Source organism: Poromitra crassiceps, assembly GCF_964638095.1.
Source record: "Poromitra crassiceps genome assembly, chromosome: 21".
Lineage (NCBI taxonomy): Eukaryota > Metazoa > Chordata > Actinopteri > Beryciformes > Melamphaidae > Poromitra > Poromitra crassiceps.
The window spans coordinates 9,482,364-9,506,827 of record NC_139638.1 but is presented as its reverse complement, the minus strand read 5'-3'; the positions used below and the strand labels follow the sequence as shown (position 1 = coordinate 9,506,827).

The following is a 24,464-nucleotide window of genomic DNA, read 5'->3' as shown; positions in this document are numbered from 1 at the left end:
GACAACAAACCGTGTGTGTGTGTGTCCCCTCCTGTACAGACCATCCAGTGGTTCTCAACGTGGGGCCCGGGGACAACCAGGGGTCCTTGAGGATGTTCCAGGGGGTCCTTAGCAAATTCAAATAAACTTCACCATTATAAAAATAATAAAATAACACAATTAGTTATAATAATGACTTTTTGATCAGTTTGTTGTCTCTCTACATGGACAAAATCATGAGAATAATTCAAATATTTTCAGATTTGGGTCAGACAAAATCTCATGAAATGGGGGTCCATGGCCCAATGTTGCCTAAATGAGGTGTCCTTGGTATGAAACAGATTGAGAATGACTGCCGTAGACTGTAATATGGAAGAGGATTAGAGCCATGTGAAAAATTTGAGTTCTGAATTTTAAGTACAAATTCTGAGAAAAAAATAACTCTGAGATTCTGAAAATAGTCATAATTGTGAGGGGGGGGAATCAGAATTCTGACTTGAAACTCAAACACAAACAGATTCACATGTGGCCCTGATTGTCAATGTCTACCGTAGTACATGTAAGCTACAGACCAGGCAATTTGTTTTGGTTTCATTTTTATTATTTAAAAATAGAACTGCATTTGCATAACCCTTCAAAATTCAAACATTGTTAAAATAATCCGATCTGAAATCACACATGCCTTGAGTCATCAGAACAACAGGCAAACAAACTTCTTGAAAATAAATATGATGCAGATATTCAGCATTGCAATGAATGCTTTTCCCCCTCTCTCAGCGCACACATGTCCACAAAGTGTCTTCATCGGCATCCGGAAGAACATTGCATCTCAATTTTCCGCTTGGACTTGACAGGGTTTATTGAATTCGGGCTTCTAGTTTCTTCATCAAATTTCTTCATCAGATGTTTTTGTCTTTGTCTTTCACACGTCACAAGTCTATTTTCCTCAGCATCATCTGGAGTCACACCTTAGCCGTCTTGAAAGAATTCATCATAATTTGTGTTACTGGGCTCTTCATTAACCTCCTGTGGACAAGTGGAAAAATGAAAGGATGGGACTGTGAATATGTGTGGAGTGGATCAAATGCAAGATAAGTCTTTGGATAAAATATAAAGTATATTACTTGCTATTGCATCATATTAGATTACATTATAATTGTATATTGTCTATTGTCACCTTTGGCTCCTTGAACTCCAGATCCTCTCCATATTGTATAGAGAAGTCAATGTGCTGCAGTACTATGTTGATCCCTTCCTCATCTGTGCGGTCGAAAGGCAGGAATCTCACCATGCTGTAGTCATCAATCTGGAGACAGACAGACAGACAGACAGACAGACAGAAATAAAGGTAGAGACAGACAGACAGACAGACAGAAATAAAGGTGGAGAAAGGCAGAAAACATTTGAAATCTCTTAAAAACAATGGGTGCCAGTCCAAAACCACCTGTGCAGACAGACTGAGGATTTCACTTACCAGACCACAGATGGCTTTAGTCAACTTCTTGAACTTCTTGCTTCTGATGCTGTCAGAATGATCTTCCATCATTGTGTACATGTCTGGGTCCAGGTACCTAATGGGAAAAAAGACAGCAAACCATAAACAATTAAAACCTGGTTTCTTCATAATTGTAAGCTTTTCAAAAATGTAATAACTAGAAATTCCCTTTCCTTTATATTTACCCAATACACTGATTTTAGGGTCATGAAATTTACTCTGGCTAATAAGAAAGAATTAAATCCACTGCAAAACACCAAAACTGGAGTCAAGCGTTTAGTAGCGATATCTTTTTCAAGAGACACCCGAGAAACAACAACAAAAAACTAAGAAAAAGATGACAATGAAAATAGTGTGAAATTCCTGTTTTTGGGTCTCAGTAGAAACAATAATAGGGATCCAGTCTTAAAGTCGAACTGAACCGGAACGGAATGCACCAGCGCGAGCGTCGGACACTGAAAACGAATTGAGAGGCGGACCATATACGTGTCGATGATTTGATTTGACAATTCTGAGGACTGGCTTTGGCATTGGCCAATCCTGGCGTGTTCCACCCCCAAATAGGGTGGGATTCAGCCTGTTGTCATGCTACGCGAGTGGGATCCGCAGAGTACCAGGGAGCCAGCTGCTTCGTGCGGAGCGAGCGGACAATCCGATCCATAGGTGCTGCCCGCCCGCCCGCCTGGAATCTCCGAGAGACGACCCCTGACAGCCAGGGAGGCTGTCGCTATGAATGTAAATAATATTCCTGGAATGCGTGTTTTAACGAGCCAGTTACATTACACAGTTACGGCAGCTTGCATACAACGAGACAGGCACTAGGCGCCATTTTCCCCTTCATTTGGAAGAGAAAATTATCCTGAAATGAATTTGATTGACAGCTGCCATGTCCTGAAATGATTGGTTGATATGGGGTAGAAATTTGATAGTACTAGTTGACGTCAGCAAACTGTAAATTACTGTTATCAATGAAATCTTGAAAAACGATCTTTTGGTGTGAAAAAGTGTGAAAAACTGAAGAAATTAGATTGTTGTGATTTGTTTTGCATACATTATTAAATAGGTGCACTGCATACCCATGTATTTGAACTAAAAGAAAAGAAAAGTCATTCTTGGGTTCAGCTCGACTTTAATGGGTAGACCTCTCTTTCTGTTCAAGTGACCTCAGAGGAGCGTATGAAGACACACTGACACATGGACTTTTGTCGTTGGAAACATAAAAATAAATACATACACACAAATAAAAAAAACTCCCACCAAACGTACTTTTCAATTTCCTTCTTGGCCTTGGGACTCAGCAGGTCCATCTTGGTCATAATGTTCACCATAGGGATTTCTAGTGACACCATGGCACTCAGGGCCGCCATGACTCCTGAGATGAACTGTGGTCAGGGAAGGAGGAGACAAGACTTCAGCTTTGTTGTCGTTATAGAACATCATTACAATATCTACACTCCATTACAACACATAATATGATATAATCAGGGGGCAAAGTGAGTGTGTCAGATAAACAAATGTTTTGTAGATATGGACAGTTACCTTAAATTTCTCCACCATGAACTGGGAGTCTACCAGGAAGACACCACACACTCTGAACTCCATCTGCTGCAGGTGCTCCACCAGTTGCTTCATCACCGGCAGATGTGTGTAAAGTTCGATCTGACCTGCAAAATCAAGTCGTCGATGAAACGAGCGCAAATTTGCAATCGCTCCGACCACATATGCAAATTTCTGAAATGCAGGAATCAAGGATGGTAGCGGCAGCCCACCCTACTCTGCCACCTTGCATTTTGAAATTTGCCCATGCCCCCACCGCCCCAATGTGCCAGATCACACAGACACACACCACCTCCGTGCCAAAGTTCAGCCTCCTAGGATGAAAACTGTGCCCGCTAACGGCTGGTGAACTGTTTGTGGATCGATCGATTGATCGATCATTGATCGACGGAGAGACTTAGAGCTTGCTGGCTGCAGCTAAAAGAGTGTTTTGTAGACGCCATGCTGCTGCCAAATTTCCAAAACTTTGAAGCGGTGGCTGCAAATATGCAACACACATCCTTACACATAGTTCGGATTGGAAATACAATCACATTACAGTGTTCCCACTAGGGCTGTCCCGGCGAGTCGACGTAATCGATGACGTCGACTACGTAATTACGTCGACGCACGCTACGTGCCTCGACGCGTCACAATCGTCACAAAACAAAAATAGTGTGGCTAATGTTAGCGGCTAACTGTTACTTGTCGTTACTTTACATGGCAGTAAAATGCCACTGAATGACCAAATTGACCATTTCGATTTCCACTTTCCATACGGACCCCCAGCATTGGTTAGTTGTTAACGTCGTGACTATATTTATAACGTTATAACGTACTCCGGTTTGCGGTTTATAATTGAGGGCTGACTACAGCCGTACTGAGGGGTTGTGAGTGACTATTGCGCAACACACAGGTGAAAACCGTCTATACTGCACCTTACACCTGCTCTGGACTAGGCGAGTAGGCGTAATATTACAACCGGTCTTAGTGCAACCGGCGTAGCTGTTAGGTCGTAAAGTCACGACCGACTTAGCTTAAGAACAGTTGGTGTTGGGTGTGGATGCTACAGACACAGTCTTGTGTCTGGATGACGTGTGACCATCTTACATGGAGCATTTTGTCTTTCTCCAAAATTAAGAGCACTGTTACTGAAAATTGCACACCATTGTACTGTAAGATGATGATTTTATGTTGGACTGCTGCTAAACTCAGTTGACATTGCACAAGGTTTTTGGTATTCCTCCTGAAAGTGACTTGAATTTTATTTATTCTACTATTTTATTTTGAATTGCACTATATTCATTTTATTTGAGGACAAGCTCTTGCTTTAATTTTATTTGAGAGATTTTATGTTGGACTGTTAAAGAGAAAGAGATGGTTAAATAAAATACTGAAATTGAGAAGTTTTTGGTTATTTATTTGTTTTGGGTAAATTTATTGTTATATAATAAAAAATTTAAATAAAAAATAATCGTTAGATTAATCGACTAATCGAAAAAATAATCGTTAGATTAATCGATAAGAAAATAATCGTTTGGGACAGCCCTAGTTCCCACATCTTTTCACTGATGGATTTCCAAAACTTTTCCAGGACTTCTCCATGACCCCTTTTCAAATGTCCATGTGTAACGGTGGCCAGCGGGTAGCGCTGTGCAGTAAGTGACCCCCTCACTCTGCAAAAGCTCAAGAGACGCTCTAACGACAGACGCTAGAGCTCATGGGCTTTAGCCTCTTGGTTAGAGCGTCCGCCTCGCATGCGGTAGGTTCCCGGTTCGATCCCCAGACTACACATGCGGGTTACACATGACCACATTTTAATGTGACTGAACTAAAAAATAATCAACTACCCTAACTGTAAGATTTCAGCACTTTTTTAAAGCCGTTCTTCCTTTTATAATTTTTCAGCACTTCCTCTGGCCTCTAAAATCCTATTTTAAAATCCAATTACCGTACTTTTCCAGTCATCCCTTTTTATCACCAAATCGTCAACTGTCGGATAATGCGCAAACCCAGTCCTCTCCCAGGAAGAGGCGGGTAAATCCTGTCCCCCTTCCTCACACGGCCTTGTACTAGAAGCTTACCTGGGCAGTCAAACAGTATGTAATCATCTTCCACATGCCCCAGGTTCGCCTCCAGCCAGTCAAAGTTGTTGGTAAAGTACTCCATGCAGAAGACCAGGCCTCCGTTAGGGCCGAACCTCAGAGAGTCGTCCTCCATCACATCGTCCACCTGGATCAGCTCACGGATGTCTGACGACACGACACAGAAACATGTATCATACAAAGGCTAAATTAGCAGTACCACCATATTGGGGTATTATCAGAATACTGTATACAGACACAGTAGCAACTCTAGAAAACCTGCATCTGTGTAACGGTGTACTCAATATCAGGGTTGGGTCCATTGATTTTATTGAATTGAGAATGCATGGTTAATTCCAATTACAGGAACTGAACTAATTGGAATGACATGAAACAGAATTTAATTTCATTAGATTCCATGATATTCCACTTCTAAGAGAGGTTGTCTTGACTCGCTAAACATTATAAATCAACAATTATGAATCAAGAGACAGTTAAACAAATCAAATGCATTTAATCATAATGTATGTATATTGCGGTTACATGTTATGCATCAAATACCACCTGAACTGTACATTTACTGTACTTTTTTTTACATTTTATTATATTCAGTAGTTGTTGATTTCAAATTAACTGAATTAAATTCAACTAACTGAAATTCCAATTCAATTTGCAATTATGTTTCCTGTACATGTAGGTTTTGTCAAATTCCAATTCCTTGGTTGAATTGGGATTGATGAGTTAAATAATGAATTGACCCCCAAACTTTCTCACTAGCAGCCTCATTCGATCATGATGTATAACCAGTAGAAACTGGTTCTACCGAATGAGGCTGTTATTCTTTCTACCTTCTAACACAATCAACACAATGAGGAGACATCGGACAGCATCAGTCAGAGGATGATTGGTGATTGATTGGTACAGAGAGTGCAAGTGCAATACCAGGCTGTCAAGACTAACATCTTGTAGTTTCCCATCTTCTTACCTGCCATGACAGGATAGTCAAAGTGTTCAGCTGCTGGGTCCAGATTCACCACCTGGATGGAGCGGTTGATGACCTCTGCATGCTGGATCAGAGTGGAGCAGTAGGTACTCTTGACAGATACAGAAAGGGACAGAGCAGTTGAGAACAAAACTGCTAGTACACTCAACTCAATTATTATGCAATCATTGCAGTGGTTCTCAATGTGGGGTCCAGAGACCACCAGGGGTTCTTGAGGGGGTTTGGGTTCCCCAGAAAATTAATGAATTCAGCACATTGACTATATAAACAGTTTTGATCATAGTTTCACAGTTATCTCTATCTACAGTACAGATAGATAAAGTTAGTCATGGAATTCTGGACAAAATCATAGATAGAAAATATCGTCAAATGGGGGTCAATGGCTGGACTAAATGTGGGGTCCTCTCCTCAATATGATACTGGTTGAGAACCACTGCTTTATTGGCATAGCAGGTTAAAAACACCATATTTGCTAATACATGCATCAAGAAATTAATCGACCAACCAACCAATCAATAAACCAACCAACCAACGTTTCAGAAAATGAACCCCATCGCACTTGTGTTGTGCTGTCCAATGACGCATGTATCATGCTCTATTTATTGATGTAACGTGGTAAACTAGAGGCTGGATAGCATTAGCAGCTAGCTTAGCTTTAGCCCGCCGTTTACCTTGCCGCTGCCCGCCGGGCCCATCACTAGCTGTGCGTAGCGAGGCATTGTGCCTCTCCCGTCTCTCTCTGGACCTGCTCGCTGCTCTGCTCTCCCACGTTGGAATGATGATAATGTACCGCGGAAACCCCCCACACGTCTTGTTTACCTTCTTCTTGTTAAACAAGAAGGGCCGAGGGCCAGGGCGGTTTACGTTTACACTATAAACTCCGCTACCGCCACCTACCGCTACTGCTGCTGCGGCTTCTTTAGTTTTGAGGAGGCGGTCGACATCTTTTAAAGTTTTTACAGCCCAGTGTGTCCCCACTAGATGTCGCTGTTATCTTCTCTACGTAATACATATCAAGTTATGTCCTGTGTCTATTCATAGTATTCCCATCGACGTCACAAGCATGTTCCTACTAATATGGTGCACAGCTCATTGACTGTTTATGCCACTTGATTACAATCACCTGTTATTTTCCTACCAATATGGCCGTGTGGTGATGTAACAGAATACTTTCATGCATGCCTCTCTACATCATGCATTGTGACATCATCCGTGATGTCATAATCAAATAGTGACATCATCAGTGATGTCATAACTCTTTACTATGTTTCTGTACTATATTGGAATGCCGTTTGCACAACTGCCTCTACTCTGCATTGTGACATCATAGTGACATTATCAGTGATGTCATAACTCTTTACTATAATTTCCCTACTATAATCGGATTGCTCAACAGATGAACAGGCGAGACCACACAGCGGCCGAGCTGCCGGCGAGGTCACGATTTGCATCACCTTTTCTGTCACGAAAGTGACATCGGGCCTGACTGATGATGTCATACCCACTAATGATGTCATAGACATTGTGATATCATCAGCCCTCCAGTTAGTCCCGATTTGGCGGGCGGTGTTAGTCACGATTTGGTGGGCGGTGTTAGTCACCATTTGCGGTGTCTGTTAGTCACATTTTCATTTTGACATCATCAGTGGAATCATCAGTGATGTAATAAATCAATTGTTCACGATTTTGGTCACGTTTTCATTGTGACATCATCAGTGATGTCATAAATCAATTGTGACATCATCAATTATGTCACATAAAATCCTGCTGAGAGAAAGCAAGCTTCAAGAGCCAGAACACTTTTTTATGCTGTATTTTCTTTTTTTACTTTATTGTACACAAGTTCAAATACAATGCTGACTGGACTTCCTTTCCCTTCCTCCGACGTGTTGCGATGTCGTCACGGCCAGCTGGATATATCTCGTCTCTTGGATAAGAGGAACTCAAGAAGACGTTGCTTTGCAAGTCAATAAGGTATGTTGTTTATGATCCGTGACAGCTACACCCATTGACGTACAATCACGGTGGTGTGGGTGGTGTGATATGCTAGCAGTGTTTCATGATCGATGAGCTGATCGATGCACCAGTGGTCTGCTATCGATAAATGAATGGCAGTGATATGGCAGCGCTAACGAATCTAGGCTAACGCTAGCAGGAACCGATACTGTATCTTAATGGAAAACACCAGCGCTAGTTTTTAATGTGCGAGAACGAAACAGAAACGAAATCTTTGGCTAACGTTATGATGACATTAGCCTGGTGTTTGTAGACAACCGTACAGTTAAAGTGGTCAACAGTTAACGTTAGCTAGCTTGCGCGCACAGAATCGATGACAAGTCAAGGTATTTAACGATAATGTCACATTATGTAACGTTATGCTAATCAGTGTATGTGTAAACATTTCACGTGACGTCATAGCAGTAAAACAACGTTATCTCTTACCTGTAATCTCGTTAGACAAATATAAGGAAAACAGAACTGGCCTAAGTTGCTACTTCAAGTTACTGTTTGCAACTCAAAAGTAAACTAACTTCATCAAACACAACACATTGGTATTTTGTTCCTCATTGTGCAGCTGACAAAGTGGATTTAAATCCTTCATTTTAAATTATTTTGATTCTTTATCTAGTGGGAAGTCTCAGTGATGAACTTATGAGTTTGGTCGTACATGGGAAATCTAAAAATAAGTTGGGAGAATTGGTCATAATATTTAGACTTTAAAATTGATAGCAGGTGCATGATGCTTAATGCTAACGTCAGTAACATAATCCTGAATCCTGAACTGCCTACATACATAAGCTATCTGTATACACAAATTATTACACTGAACAAGAAAAAGCTACACATGGCATTTCCCAGCACTTTTAATGATATAATGATAAATAATGTGACATTCGTGGTATTCGTGGAGACTCTGGAGATGCCACTTGTCCTCTTCTCCCTACTTATACTCCCACCACTTATAGCCTTAGCCTTGCTCGAGTGATGACATCACTGATAACATCACAATTGCTCAAGTGACATCACTGATGACATCACGATTTCAAGTGACATCACTGATGACATCACAATCGTGACACACATTGCCGCCACAGACAGACACCACTTAGCCAATTTGAACTGAGATGATGTACGGAGTTGATCTTCATTACAACATGTGCATAATCCAGCAACTGTATTCATGAACATGAAAGACACATTGTTGAACATGGACTGTAAGGTCACCTTGTTGACCAGCTTTTTCACACGCTGTCATTCTGTTTGGGCTAAAGCCAGCAATGTGTGTGTTGTTCTCCAGTGTTGTAGGCTATGAGTGTTTGTGATGGAGGACAGTCATTGTGGGGAATTGGACTTCCTGATCCAAGATGAGGACTCCCTCATCGAGGGGGTCAGCGACCAGGTGCTGTTTGTCGTGGTGCTCAGCATCACCTTCCTGGGAGGCCTGCTGACACTCCTCTGCAGGTACGGCGTGAAGTCAGCTTTGTATTGATGTCAAACAGCATCACAGACTGTAGGTACAGCATGAAGTCAGCTTTAGATGGATGTCAAACAGCATCACAGACTGTTCTGTAGGTACGGCATGAAGTCAAAGTTGTCTTTTGACAACAGTGCCTTTGACTGTTTTGTTGAACTCAGTATGTGACCTTTGACCTTTGCAGAGAAGCTCAGCAGAACATTCATCCTGAGAATCAGGAGCATGTCCGAGCCGTCCGCCAGCAGCTCCAGACGGAGCAGGTAAGCACTATTTACAACTCAGGCCTTTCTATACAAACGTACGTGTGTGTGTGTGTGTGTGTGTGTGTGTGTGTGTGTGTGTGTGTGTGTGTGTGTGTGTGTGTGTGTGTGTGTGTGTGTGTGTGTGTGTGTGCGTGCGTGCGTGCGTGTGCGCGCGTGTGTGTGTGCTACAATCTCTGCTTATTTAAACAGATCACAATAGTCATAATATTGTTATTATATATTCCCTCTTCAGTGCCTCCCTGTTTATCTTAACACCTCACACCCGCACAGACATGAGGCAAAGGGACGCCGACACCAGGCGACGTCTTGACTATAGAGGGAGAGGCATTCACCTTTTTACCAGCCGCGACAGCGGGGCTGGGACTGTTTTTATCGTGCGCGTGCGTGCGTGCTTCACCGGCTTGGAGCCGCGGTACCTTCTGTCTCCACTCTCACTTCCTTGTACGAACCGGGCGCGGGGGGGAGGGGCCTAGGCTAAATCTCGCCCACACACATCTCTTCCCGTGCTCAAACACACACAGTCACTTATAGAAGCCGCTGCACCGCTTAAAAATCTCATTGTATAAATATATATTTTTTACGAAAGAACCAATAGTGATCCCTACAATATTTTTGCAATATCGATATTGAGGTATTTGGTCAAAGATATTATGATATCTGATTTTGACCATATCGCCCAGGCCTACTTATATATGGACTGAGCGAATACTCATTTGTGATTGGCTGGGGGGGCGGTGTTAAATTGGGTTAACATGCAGTAGAACCAGGCAGGAACTCAGATGCAGCTGTTTGCCATTGTGAGCTGAGATGCCAGCAAACATGTGAGCTTGAACTTTATTAGTCTATGTCAGCTGAATAAATGGGCTTTCAAATGGTCTTCAACATGCTGATTATGGCATCAAAAAACAATCGTTTCAAGGAAAGAGTCCTCAGTCTCAAAATCACAATGCAACTCTGAAGCTGTGTTCACACCGAGATATTTATTTTTCTCCCTTTCGCTCGATTCAACCCTTTGGAATCGCTCTGTCGCTGTGTTTAAATCGCTCCGCAAACCGGGAGCGCACTCCGCCCTCGGGCCGAGGTGTTCATACTCGGAGCTCGGAGAGAGGGAGAGACTATTTGTGCAAAATTGGCAGCACCTGTGTCGGCCCGCTGATAGATGTGGGCGGGCTGCAGCGAGCTTGAGAAACGAGAGAGATCTTCACTGACAAGAAACAAGCAGCACACAGCTCTAACGTTAGACAGGATGAAAACGCAAACAACACATCTGTGTTTTCCCCCGATGCAAGAATGAATAAATACTCCGGGGTTACGGCAGCCAATCAGCGTTAAGCAGCGAGCCACTGTTGGCAGTGAAATCTTGCTCGAGTTGGGATATTTCATCTCGGGTGACGAGCGAATTTTCACCCTATCGCTCTGTCTCTGTCGCTCAGACGCCCAGCGATTTTTCTCCCGGGCGAATATACGCTCAATCGCTCGTTTGCATTGACTTTGTATGTAAACTCGATACCAGCGAAAAACTTTAATAGGTCGGTGTGAACGCACCTTGACTCTCATCATCCCATGAAACTGTTTGCATCAGCTGACGTAACGTTGAGATTGTGTCACTACTACTTTAATGTGAAATGTTAGCCTTTAAACATAATTACGATTGTTTTGTCCCCCCTATAGTGCTATGAATACATTACATTTACATTACGTCATTTGGCAGACACTTTAATCCAAAGCGACTTACAATATCACATTTTGTCAACAGTAGAGAATACATCATGCTATGTCCTTTCATAACTTGCTGCTATCTGATAACTCTCATGTGACTTTTTGCTCTGCATTTGATTCCATTTTGGCAGGATGGAAACCCTCCGTCGGAGGCCCGGCAGCAGTATTACACAGACATGTCCTGTCCTGTGTGTTTACAGCAGGCTGTTCTGCCTGTAGAGACCAACTGCGGACACCTCTTCTGTGGTGAGACTAGCTGCTAGTAAATAGCTTTCATATAGCTCAGTGGTAAATACACCTCTTCTGTGGTGAGACTAGCTGCTAGTAAATAGCTTTCATACAGCTCAGTGGTAAATACACCTCTTCTGTGGTGAGACTAGCTGCTAGTAAATAGCTTTCATACAGCTCAGTGGTAAATACACCTCTTCTGTGGTGAGACTAGCTGCTAGTAAATAGCTTTCATATAGCTCAGTGGTAAATACACCTCTTCTGTGGTGAGACTAGCTGCTAGTAAATACCTTTCATATAGCTCAGTGGTAAATACATCTCTTCTGTGGTGAGACTAGCTGCTAGTAAATACCTTTCATATAGCTCAGTGGTAAATACACCTCTTCTGTGGTGAGACTAGCTGCTAGTAAATAGCTTTCATATAGCTCAGTGGTAAATACACCTCTTCTGTGGTGAGACTAGCTGCTAGTAAATACCTTTCATATAGCTCAGTGGTAAATACACCTCTTCTGTGGTGAGACTAGCTGCTAGTAAATAGCTTTCATATAGCTCAGTGGTAAATACATCTCTTCTGTGGTGAGACTAGCTGCTAGTAAATAGCTTTCATATAGCTCAGTGGTAAATACACCTCTTCTGTGGTGAGACTAGCTGCTAGTAAATACCTTTCATATAGCTCAGTGGTAAATACACCTCTTCTGTGGTGAGACTAGCTGCTAGTAAATAGCTTTCATATAGCTCAGTGGTAAATACATCTCTTCTGTGGTGAGACTAGCTGCTAGTAAATAGCTTTCATATAGCTCAGTGGTAAATACGCAGTAAGCAAGGAAATATTACCACATTGTCAAAAGTCAATAAAATCACACTCATCACTGCTGGAGACATCGTCACTCCTCTTTTAGCAACTTTGTAACCACATCACTACATCTTGATGATAATCTTATTTCATCAGCTCTCCTTTTTTGGCCAAATTTGAGTTGGTCTGTGTTGTTTGTTTTTTCCTTAAATTGATTGATTGATTGATTTGGTATGTGTACTTGTTTCTCCTCTAAAGTACAGTGTTATTTGTCTTGCTCTGCAGGTTCCTGCATAATAGCTTATTGGAGGTATGGCACCTGGCTGGGTGCTATTCACTGCCCCATCTGCAGACAAATGGTGAGCAATTGTTGGACATGGGATACTAGGAACATCATGTAAACTTTACATTTACTTTTACTTGACATTTTCAACTTTACACCCCCCCCCCCCCCCCCCTCCCCACAATTTATTTAGGAAAATAATGTTGATGTATTATTAATGCAAATGTTATCATTTGTATTGTGGTGATTGTAATGAGTGTGTTTGTTTCCTCGTCCAGGTGACGTTGCTGTTCCCTCTCTTCCATGAGCACGCGGAGCCGGAGAGGGTGCAGGACGGGGAGGCGGAGCCCCAGCTGATCCTGAGAGACATCAACGATTACAACCGCAGATTCTCAGGACAGCCACGATCTGTGAGCATAGAGCTTTTCATACTTTTAGCCAACAGTATTTCAAGGTTAATTTGACTTACTGTGTATAGACCTTATTCACTAACCCCGGGCGGCGCCATATTGTTGACATACAGTCCTGCAGCTGACAACTAGAGTAACGGCCTTATTGTCATTTCTGTTCCATTACAAAATAGCGATAGTGATGACAGCAATAAAAACCCCAGAGTTGTTGTTTGTATGCTGCCGTTAATGCCTGTAATAATAAACAAAAGAAAAAACGAGGTGAACAGACTTTGCTGTGAGGAGCTGTGAGAACGTTTCACCTGTCTCTCCTAACTATCCACACATCTCTCCTGTGCTGCTGACGTATCCTCCGTCTCGCTCCCTTCACGTCTGTGGACGGTAGAGATAGAAACAAACCACAGGGACTTTATTGCTGTCATTACTACAGCAGGTCACCATCCGAAACACAATTGGAACGATACAGGTAACGCTAACGGCGGGCTAGCTTCCTATAAACGCTGCTCTCACATAGGTTGTCACTTAAGAGCTGCAGCGCTATGCCGAGAACATGGCGGCGGTGGGCATGCCCGTACGTGAGTGACGTCAGTCGAATAAGGTCTATACCACATGCACATTTAAATATATTTAACATGTATATGTTTTATAACTACCGTAGTGTTGAAATAAATCCATTACTTTGCTCTCTCTCTCCAGTGTGATTATAAAAGGTGAAACTTCTTGTTTACCTCAGCTTTTCATGAACAACGAAACATAGGACAAGACATATGATTGCATGCTAAAACTGGAGAGCCTCTTGCTCCAGTTGTCTCCAAAAAGTGTGTTTAAAAGTATTCAGTATGAGATACTGACTTGCGTCGCGCATTATAATACAAGACAGACATTCCCGTAATAAACATTATTTTCTCCTCGTCTCTCCTCTGCCCCTCCAGCTGATGGACCGGTTGCGGGACGTGCCCACCCTGCTGCGCCACGCCTTCAGGGAGATGTTCTCCGTGGGCGGCCTGTTCTGGATGTTCCGGATCCGGATCATCCTCTGCCTGGTGGGGGCGCTCACCTACCTGGCCTCGCCGCTCGACTTCCTCCCCGAGGCACTTTTCGGCCTCCTGGGCTTCCTGGACGACTTCTTCGTCATCCTGCTGCTCTTCGTTTACATCTCCATCATGTACAGAGAGGTGGTGACGCAGAGACTGAACGGCTAAAAGCTGCTGCTCAGCCTGCGCTGTGCTCTCATCAGGCAAAAGAACCTCGGGAAGAGTGGACCCTGCATCTTGAGATGTCGACACTTTACAGACACGGAGAGACTTGAGTTTTGTAGGACAGTTGATCGATAATGCCGGTTCTCTCGACATGGGTTTATTTAGTTGCCTGGGGTGTGATATTGTTATTTGACAGGGTGAAATACTTTGAATCATATGTGTTGATTTTGTAAATAGAATTCACTGATAAATGTGCATACCGCCGGTAGATTGAATCATAACAATTCCAACGCTGAGAGACTACATGTTTTTGGATTTCCACTTTGTACCAACAGCCATGTAGATCCTTATGGCCCATTCAACGACCCGTGGGAAATATTTAGCGAGCATTTGCCACCAGTCTCTCTTTTACAGCCTAGCATATATGTGCAGATGAAAACTCAGAGCTTTCAATTCTGACAATTCTGAATGAATGAATAAAAACCTGATGTGTTACGATGGAAACCGAGGTTCAGTCTGTGGTGGACATTGACTAAAAATCGTAATGACACACACAAGAAAAGAAATGGAAAGGAATCTGTAATTGGCTCGTTATTGACACGTGTCGGAAAAATCGATATTCACGATGTCAATAGATAAATAGATCAATAAAATGTGAGGGGGGGGAGATTTTGATTCACTGACGATTCAGTAGGTCGCTGGTTGGCTTGGTTCCAGCCTTAAAACTCATAGAAGGATTTTTCAAAATGTCTATGGAGAAAATTAATGGGGAAGTTCTCTTCCGGGGCTGGAGATATCATGTGACCTCAACGGCTCCTGTGAGTAGAGCCAGGAGAGTAGGAGGAGGGTCACTTACACAAAGGGTATGAAACACATGACCAAAATAGTCATGTACATTGTATTCTAATAGAAAGGAGTGAGGAAAATACAGTACATGCTTTGAATCCCTTAGTTTTAGCTATGCAGTGTTCTAAGCAGACTGGATGACATGCAGCAGATGATAGAACGCTCATCCATAAGCAGTGTTGGGAAAGTTACTGAAAATTGGTAATTAGTTACAGTTACTAGTTACTTCTCTCAAAAGGTAATTTAATTACTTGAAAGTTACCAGTTACTTCAAAGTAATTAGTTACTAGGGAAAGTAACTTTTGCGTTACTTTTAAAAGTCCGCTTCGATTGTTAGTAATGCACACATTATGTTAGTGTTGCTGTGCCACAGTGTGGCATTGAACCTTCGCTTATTGGGGAGGCTTATAGCCTATCAAGGTCATTAGCCTCTGGGGCTCTGGCTGCAGCTCTCTCCCCGGACTAGGTCTGAGGATCAGAAACTGGGTAATCCTCTGAAGTTGTCCGTTATTTTCATGTCCTAAAGTAACTAGTAACTAGCCCAGTTACTATTTTAGTAACTGTAACTGAGTTACTGAATTTGAAAAAGTAATTAGTTAGATTACTAGTTACTGAAAAAAGTAGTTAAGTTACAGTAACTAGTTACTCCCAACACTGTCCATAAGAGACTTGAGACTTGACTTGGACTTGTGACCAAAGACGTGAGACTTGATTTGGACTTAAATGACTTGTGAGCATCTCTGCTACTTGCCTGACGCAGCCTGTCGCATTTCTCCAAACTGGGACCATGCCGATTGCCGGCTACATTCTACTGCATGTAGTCTACACTGACTGTATGCAAGTACCTCATACAACCACACATCAAAAAAATCACAACTATCCCTTTAAACAAGCGAACAGAAAATGTCCATTGGTGAGAAGGGGGGGACACTAGAATAGATGGTCTGAAGGTCATAAGGTCAATATACTGGCTTTTAGAGCAAAATATATAGTCAATATTGCATTGATGATTGTGGTTGGTACAAGTATAGCAGCAGAATGAAATTAACGTTATCAGTGGTGCACCGCTGAAGCACTCCGCCTGCCGAGGGAAACACGCTGGACAGATTGGGTTCCTGATGATGATGTAGCCCAGCAGCATTTTGGTAAAGAAAACAAATGCAAGTAATCTCTACAACCCCCGTGAAACTGGGTTGTAGAGATTGTACAACTCCACCCCAGAGAATGGGGAAATTTTGATGCAATTGCTTTGCATCTAATGAGGTGATTCATAGTCACTCGAGGACCTCTATAAACAGCAAACTTCACAGAGTCCCCATTGTGATGATGTCACAATGTCTATGACATCACTGATGATGTCACAATGTTTATGATGTGATAGGTCATCAGTCATCTATCATCATCTATGACTGATAGACTCTGGCCTGGGTGCCCAGTATGGAGAACGACAAACTTCAAATATGAGAAAATGGAATAACCTTGTGTGGTACAGTATCATTTCGCTGGATCCTTCACACCCCATGAAAGTGTGAAGGGAGTTTTTTTGTATTCCATCCAATCATTTTATAGTTTCAGTGCATCATCCATGCATGATGCATAAACATAGCAAATACATTAGGGCCTGCAGCCCCCTTCGGGGGCTTGGACCCCTAATTATAGCCGCAAGCGGCAATACCAGGGGTTCAAGCCTATTGCCCCCGAAGGGGCTTGAATATCTGTCATATCTGTCATTGGGCCAAATTTCATGGATTGGCCCAGTGGTATGGATGGTTAGAAAAACAGGAAATTAGGTCTTGGTGTAATTTTTTGTTTCTGAGTAGTGAGTGAGTTTTCTAGCCTAGGTGCAATATTTGGTTACTGTGGGCCTTAGGGTTTCTGAGATATACACAGTTTTACGGAAGGAAAATAAGAATAAAGAATAAAGAAAGAAACAACATAGCAGGGTTTCCATCCCCCTTCGAGGGCTTGAACCCATAATAAAGTTAGACATGAATTCAATACAGAATTGAGAAAGTAATAAATATAACCTCAGCAAGGAATTTATGAAATCACTGATGATGTCACAATGTCTGACATCATCACTGGGTATGAAATCATCAGCCAACATTGTTCCCCCCAAATTTAAAACTTTAAAGGGTAAATGTACCTTCTCTTACTCAGCAGCTATTTTATGGAACAAACTCCCTGAGAGTATAGATAGATAGATAGATAGATATTTTTATTCAAGTGTCATGCACACAGGGTGCCCAGCCCGCATGGGCTTATAAGACACTAAAGACAACAATCTTGCAAGGTGTGTAAACAACTTGACATAAACATACAGTATGTATGCATATATATACACACACACACAATGTGTATGCATATATAAACATATCCACACTGGATACATATACACAAACGTACACATTATAGAACTCAAATCAAATATACAGCATATTTTTTCTCTTTTCCCAGGCTTTAGAAATGAAATTGGCTGCATGGAATGCTCCCTTTCTTAAACAATATTTCAAATTTTTTATAATCATCCAAATAAAAAAAATCATTATATAGCAAGCTCATTTTCTCGAAAAGCACATGTCTAAATTCATCATACAGAGGACAGAAGAACATAAAATGAATTTCATTTTCAATCTGTTCTAGATCACAGAACAGGCAAAGTCTCTGTTCCTCAGGTACACCGCTAAACCAGCCTGTCTCTATGGCAAGAGGCAAGGTACCTGAGCGTAGCTGGGCACAGAGAGATCTTTGTGTTTTGGATAGATTTTGTTCAACATATTTTTCTACTTCATAAGTATTTTTTATAAGACAATAAGTTCTTAATTTAGGCTTATTCCATATTTCTATAGTCCATTTTTCTTTATGTAATTGGAAGAAAGCTTTTTTAATTTCCTGAATATTGCAATGTAGTCTATTGTGAAATATGAATGACAAATCAAAGATGGAAAATAAGGATTTCACCTCACTGGCCCAGGGAGATAGTTTTGATGTTTCCCAATTGAAAATCTTTCTCGTCAGCCTATGATCAGGCATATTAACCAGTCTGTTCCATAAGCGAATAACAATAATTCATTGCAGCGCCTTTCTAGATACTCAAAGCACTTTACATATTGAGTAATCTTCTTAACTCATCCACCACCCACCATGGTGCCAAAGTAAAGTAAAAGTAAAGTAAAAGTAAAGTAAGGAATGATTAGGTGGACAATGGACATGATTGAAGGAAGGTTTATGTGTGGGGATTTAGCCAGGGGCTCCGGGGTCGCACCCCTACTCTTGTGAAGAGTGCTAATGAGATCTTTAATGACCACAGAGAGTCAGGACTTCCAACTTAGTTTTAACATCTAATCTGAAGGACGGTGCACACTCACAGGACAGAGTCCCTGTCTCTGCCCTGGGCATTGGGGAGACTATTCATTAGACCAGAGGGAAGAGCACCTCCTACTGGCCATCCAAAACCACTTCAGCATTGAACCATTGAACAGCAAGCTGTGTGCAATGCATGCACCTCCTACTGGTCCTCCAATACCACTTCAGCATTGGACCATTGAACAGCAAGCTATTTTGTGTGCATGCATGGTAGATAATTTTCAGGAAAAAACTACAAGTTATTTTGTGTGCATGGTAGATCATTTTCAGGAAAAAACTACAAGTTATTTTGTGTGCATGGTAGATCATTTTCAGGAAAAAACTACCAGTTCTGCAAATAGAGTTAGTTCATAAATGTCACGTGTCATGTCCCGTCATTGTGTCACACACCCAATTCTCGTTTAATTTAACCTCGCGTCACCAGGCTCTTCTCGGCGACGTTTAATTAAATGCACTGCAGACTCCGCCCACCCAGCCCGCCCCGCCCCTCTGGCATACGCCGCCTGTCTGTGTGTGAGAGACAGAGAGCTCCCTGAAGTGTATGAAGCGGACTGTCCGTTCCCAGCACAAAGTCAGTGTACGCTAAGTTACGATGAGTACCTCGGAGTCCCTGGACCGAATGGAACTGTGTGAGAGTCTCCTGACATGGGTAAGTTTCATGAAATACCAAGATTTTCTTTCCTTTTTGGTTAACATTTTGACAGCTCCCCGGCCGGGGACGCCGGTGGTGGTGTTAGCATTCGAAGGCTAAATGCTAGCAAGACGAGCTAACGATTACGTTAGCTCTCTTGGCTAGCTGCTACTGGGCAAAAAATATGAAACAGCGGCTGCTCACGTTTTGGTTACGTATACAGCAGGCCAGCTGTATGGTGTTTGAAATAGCTGCTGGTGTGTCGTTTCATATCCGCTAACAGCAAACCATCTGCTTGTCTTTGTGACTAACATTAGCTAGCCAACTTTCTTAATGCCAAACGTTATGTTGTCAGTCACGGTCGGATTGTTTACTCATCGGTAAAGACATCGCCCTTGTTTATAGTACCGTTTGGAGAATGGTCTTTAGCTAGCCTTTAGTGGGCTGAACATACAGTACAGTACAGTAGTACCGTGGGTCGGTACATTCCAGTCATTGTTGTCGATATGTCCGCCTCTCCGTTGCCTTCCCCATTCCATCTCCCTCGATTCAAACGAGCAAATACGGGGCTTAATAATAACTGCTCCAATCTGAATACAAAGCCCACCAAGGAAAAGGGCATTACATTGTAGAGGGCAGTCACATTTTCTAAGCTCAGCGCAGGGTGTTGGTAGTTCATGTGCACAGGCGCCTGACAAACAGCATTTCATGCTATGCTGCTGCAGACTGGTGTAACTGTCAATAGTGTCAAACCGAATTCACTGGTCGTCAGTGTTTTTTTTTGTGTGTCGTGTGTTGAAAGACTGTTGCATCACAGGTGTATCATGTAGAGAAGAGTCGAGAAGCTGATCCTACCCCACAGTTTCAATATTTCGGCTATATGGCCTGTTTTATCTGTATCTATTAAAGGAACACTCCGTCCATTTTCAACCAGCTTTGTATCATCTAGTTTGACAGTTATTGAGACTTGATTTGAGTTAATGAGTTATTAATTTGAGTTAGTGTGGACCAGTGATGTCACTGGTCCACACTTTAACACTCAATAACTGTCCAATTAAATGACAGACTTCAAAACCGTTTACAGTTTTCTGATATACTACTGATGTTCTAATGATACAAAGCTGGTTGAAAATGGACGGAGTGTTCCTTTAACACCATACATACATCCACAGTGGTAGTGTAGCCCAGTATGAAGTCTTCAACTCTACGTTGCCTCTAAATATCTCGACTAAGTTGACTTGTATGTTAGATATTTTGGTTTCCTGCTTGGCACAGGTTTGATTGTTGAGGCCCGTTTAGTGCAATAAGAATCAATTTGGTCAACTCTTTATGCACAGTTGTAGCCCATTATGGATCCTATCTGTCCATCCCATCAGGGCTAGCTAGGGTCGCTTGCTTCCTCCTCCTCCTGTCCTCCTATGTGTGAAAACGCAGGCAGGCCTCTCATCTCTGTAGTAATGATGTGGCTGGCTAACATTCCTCACATACCTGTTAACTGTGCAGTCACACTGCTGATTGTTGCTAAAACACCAGGTGGAGAGAGTGTGATTTCTTACTACAATGCAAACAATAAAAACCAACTGGTTCTGCAACTTCTGCTTCAGGGCCAAGGTGATAGACAAGGCTAGAAGCATGAAGAACCATAAACTTATGCTTCAGGCCAAGGTAGTCTCACTGGCCAGCCTCCTCTCGCTTCCGTCCGAGGAGTCTGGCGCCGCAGGTCTCCATAACTGGGATAAACCCTCCCCTGCTCTACTCTGCTCTCCCATTTGAGCGACTGTTTCGGTGGCAGCCGGATGTCCGCTCCCGGCTTATTACAAGCTCTGTCATTGGCTCCGACCATGTCAATCAGAGCGGCTTCCGCTCCCTCCCTCCTCCGTGTGTGTCGCTGTAAACAGTGCCCTGCCGCCGCAGTGAAAACAACAACGCTAACTAGCTAGCAAGCTAACCGCAGAAACCTACATGCTAGCTCCTTGCTACACGCTGAAAACGGCAAGTTGGATTGTTTGAAACTATTTTCCAAGGTCACTGCCGCTAAGCGCCGCCCGTCGCAATCCCACTATGGAGACCTGCGGCGCCAGACTCCTCGGACGGAAGGGAGAGGAGGCTGGCCAGCGAGACTAAGGCCAAGGTGAATGGTGATAGGAAAGGCTAGCATGAAGAATCACAAAAGTGTTTATTTGGAGGATATTAAGGACGCAAAGCTTTTTTAGACCGTGTACCCACACTTTCTGCAAGGAAACGTTAGTCAAGGATTGTAAAGACTGACTTAAACTACCTAAATAAATAATGCACACTTTAACTTTTTTCTGTCTGCAATTTCTGTTCAATATTAATTTAATAAACACAATTAGTTTGCATTGTGTTTGAAATTTAAAAAAATCTATCAGTTTAGTTCAGAGAATACCAGCGCAGTATCTTCACCCTGGCTTTAAAAATGAGCCCGCTACAGCGTCTGAAAGAAAGTAATGTCGGCCACGGATGACGGCGTCCTCAAGGAGTCGTAGAACTTTAACCGTACGAGGGACTTCCTCTTTGCCGGGACATTTCCTGTCCTGCACAGGAAGTGATGCATTTGACGTTTACATCAACAACAGCGGTTTTGTTTGGAAATAATATAAGAAGGTATAGGAGAAATATTAGAATAATATAAGAAGGTATAGGAGAAATATTAGAAGGTATAGGAGAAGGTATAGGAGAAATATTAGAAGCCGACATTGAGTGCAAGTAATGATGACTGCTTATTATCACCAGAGGTGTCCCCAAAAGAAACAAGCGTCTTTGCAGATTATCACAAGTTGAACTTTACTGACTTGATGCTCCCAAAATAATTTGCTCCTCATTGGTTGCAGTGGCTTTTTGCCAGCTGTCGTATTTGCCAGCTTTTACTAGGCAGCAAATCCTGCTACCAGGGTGGAAACTTTCAACCAGCCACAAGCTAAATGCTTATTAACTTTTGCTGTGGCTGTTAGCCTAAGTTTATCTGCTCAATTAACAACCATTTTGCCCTAATAGTATACCATCTATCATTTACAACAAACCAGTTTTGGTGAGAAAACGGTAAGATGCAAGTGAGTTCAAATGTGGGTAGTTCAACAACTTTCTTTTTTATTATTATTTATTATTTTTTACTGACTGCTTATGTTGAGCTACTGTAATTGTGCGATATTCATTTCAGGTGCATGCACACACACAGTCAAAATGTAGTTTTCAGTGATCAAATAAATGGCTCTGGCTCATATCAAATTATACTGTATGTGTTGGATATTTTTGATCGCAAATGTGAGCTGTATGAGCTGGAAAAACTTCAACTCCAACTTCATAATCCAAAAGGTTGCCCAAGTCTGGCAAGTCTGGCATTGGTGGCAAAAACCCATGAAAATATATTCATGTGGACATTTGTGACAATAACAGTTTAGTGGTATAAGCAGTCTCTTCACACACATTACTTTCATGTCAGCTGTTAGCTACTAGTCTGTATCAACTTTTTGAACCCTCCCCTCCCTTTTTTTTAGGCCTATAGACACAGGGATCTTTCCTGATCTCAATTGTCCCCATTTCCAACTGTTTCCACAAACCAGAGTGTGTTTGTGTTGTCTGTGTGTTTGTGTATGCCTCTGGGTGCTGTGTTTGTAGGTGTGGTTTTCCTTTTTTGACCGCAGTCTGTCATTATACGGTATACAGTATAGTTCTGCCTCTTTCTGTGTTCATAATCCCACATAAGCAGGAATGCTTGTCCAGTTTTTTCAGCGTTCCAGAGTTTTTGATGGAAACTTAATAACACATGTCCATTCCTAATTGAATATTACGGTAGAAATTCCTTCATCGATTCATCTGCATAGGCTGTTTTGGTACCATATTACATAACCTTATGCATTTAGCATTAAGATGATAAGTCTGCTTAAAAGTACCCAAGAGGGAGAATTCAACATCAACTACACTACAGCTAGCTAACCCAATTTTCAAGTCCCATCAAATTGAGCTGTGAGAACGTTTCTATGCTTTGAATACAACTCTATAAGTTGGAGCTGAGTTGGAGCTGTCTGTCAGCTGTCTGGAGCTCGTCTGAGAGAAGTGTGTTGCTTGGCAACAAGCACGTATTAACGTGAACGCGCACATCTGCAGCCTAAATAATCTCTGCCTTGTCATTTTTTCTAACCTGTGACTCGACTTGACATAACCTGTGACTCGACTCGAGACTTGACTTGAAATAACATTGTGACTTGACTTGACTTGACTTGCCGACAAAAGGAAAGACTTGGGACTTGCTTGAGACTCGGGACCAATTGACTTGAGACTCGCTTGGGACTCGGATCAGAGGGACTTGGACAATTGTCTGCTTAGTACTGCTGCTGGCTTTCTGTCTGCCAGGTTTTATTACCCAAACAGGTTTTTGCACAGTCTTTTACACAACTCCATACTGAGCTCAGACCTGGCACACAATGGCACATTTCAGAATTGCAGGTTCTCCAGTGCTCAAAATGTATTTCATTCATCTCTATTCACTAAGAAGTGAACACCTTTAGCCTTATTAATAATGAGTTGTTTAAAAAAAAAAGTGCCCAACCAATGGCCAGCGACCATTAGGTCAATTATAGTCGTAAAATGTTATCCTGACCAGTGACCACGCTGTGCTGTGGAGATTTAAATGTAGCTCCCATGTGCTGGTTAGGAAACCCTGGACTGGCTGTGAGATGAGATGAGAGACTTATTCACCAAATAGCCCTTATCACTGATATCACTCAAACAAGCTGCTATTGGAGGATCATCAACATAGAATAATGTGGGCAGTGGTGGCCTAAAGGTTAGAGAACCCAAGCTTTTGACCGGAAGGTCATCGGTTCTATCCCCCGGGACCAGCAGGATAAATCTGTGTGGGGAAAGTGAAAAAGCAGCGCTTGCCCCTCCCTCATTGCCACCACTGAGGTGCCCTTGAGCAAGGCCCTTAACCCGGAGCTGCTCAGTGGCCAGCAGATCAGACTGTGGTTGTGCTGGTCAGCTTCCAGGTGTGAATGTGTGTGAGAAGGTGAACAGGGAGCTCCTGAAAAACTCCCCCTGTATAAATAAAAGGGAACAAAAAAAAAATATATATATACAATAAATCATGCACACTTCAAATTCATATTTATTTTCAGTACTGGAGCGATAAAACAT

The 24,464-nt window shown here is 42.4% G+C and overlaps 3 protein-coding genes across 4 annotated transcripts in view; 2 read left to right on the top strand and 1 right to left on the bottom strand.

The window, feature by feature from the left end:
* Window positions 1-601: 601 nt before the first annotated feature.
* gpn3 (GPN-loop GTPase 3) lies at window positions 602-6,974 on the bottom strand. Its single transcript, XM_083657642.1, has 8 exons — window positions 6,769-6,974; window positions 6,080-6,188; window positions 5,095-5,262; window positions 3,014-3,138; window positions 2,741-2,856; window positions 1,454-1,550; window positions 1,157-1,285; window positions 602-1,005 (listed from the first exon to the last, which is right to left on the bottom strand). Exons 1-8 carry the CDS (start codon window positions 6,814-6,816, stop codon window positions 949-951), a joined length of 849 nt encoding a protein of 282 aa, XP_083513768.1. The 5' UTR covers window positions 6,817-6,974; the 3' UTR covers window positions 602-948.
* Window positions 6,975-7,978: 1,004 nt separating this feature from the next.
* rnf170 (ring finger protein 170) lies at window positions 7,979-14,951 on the top strand. 2 transcript variants are annotated; one of them, XM_083657731.1, is made up of 7 exons: window positions 7,979-8,071; window positions 9,396-9,559; window positions 9,757-9,832; window positions 11,686-11,800; window positions 12,861-12,934; window positions 13,137-13,268; window positions 14,201-14,951. In XM_083657731.1, exons 2-7 carry the CDS (start codon window positions 9,420-9,422, stop codon window positions 14,468-14,470), a joined length of 807 nt encoding a protein of 268 aa, XP_083513857.1. In that variant the 5' UTR covers window positions 7,979-8,071; window positions 9,396-9,419; the 3' UTR covers window positions 14,471-14,951. The 2 variants fall into 2 exon arrangements, with proteins under 2 accessions (XP_083513857.1, XP_083513858.1); XM_083657732.1 differs by lacking the exon at window positions 7,979-8,071 and adding an exon at window positions 8,368-8,439.
* A 4,320-nt stretch (window positions 14,952-19,271) lies between these two features.
* The window catches only part of hook3 (hook microtubule-tethering protein 3), a gene marked incomplete at both ends in the record, with an annotated part of 43,871 nt that continues 38,678 nt past the window's right edge, over window positions 19,272-24,464 (top strand). The window contains one exon of the mRNA XM_083657601.1: window positions 19,272-19,328. Coding sequence (XP_083513727.1) covers window positions 19,272-19,328 — 57 coding nt within the window. The remainder of the gene's footprint in view (window positions 19,329-24,464) is intronic.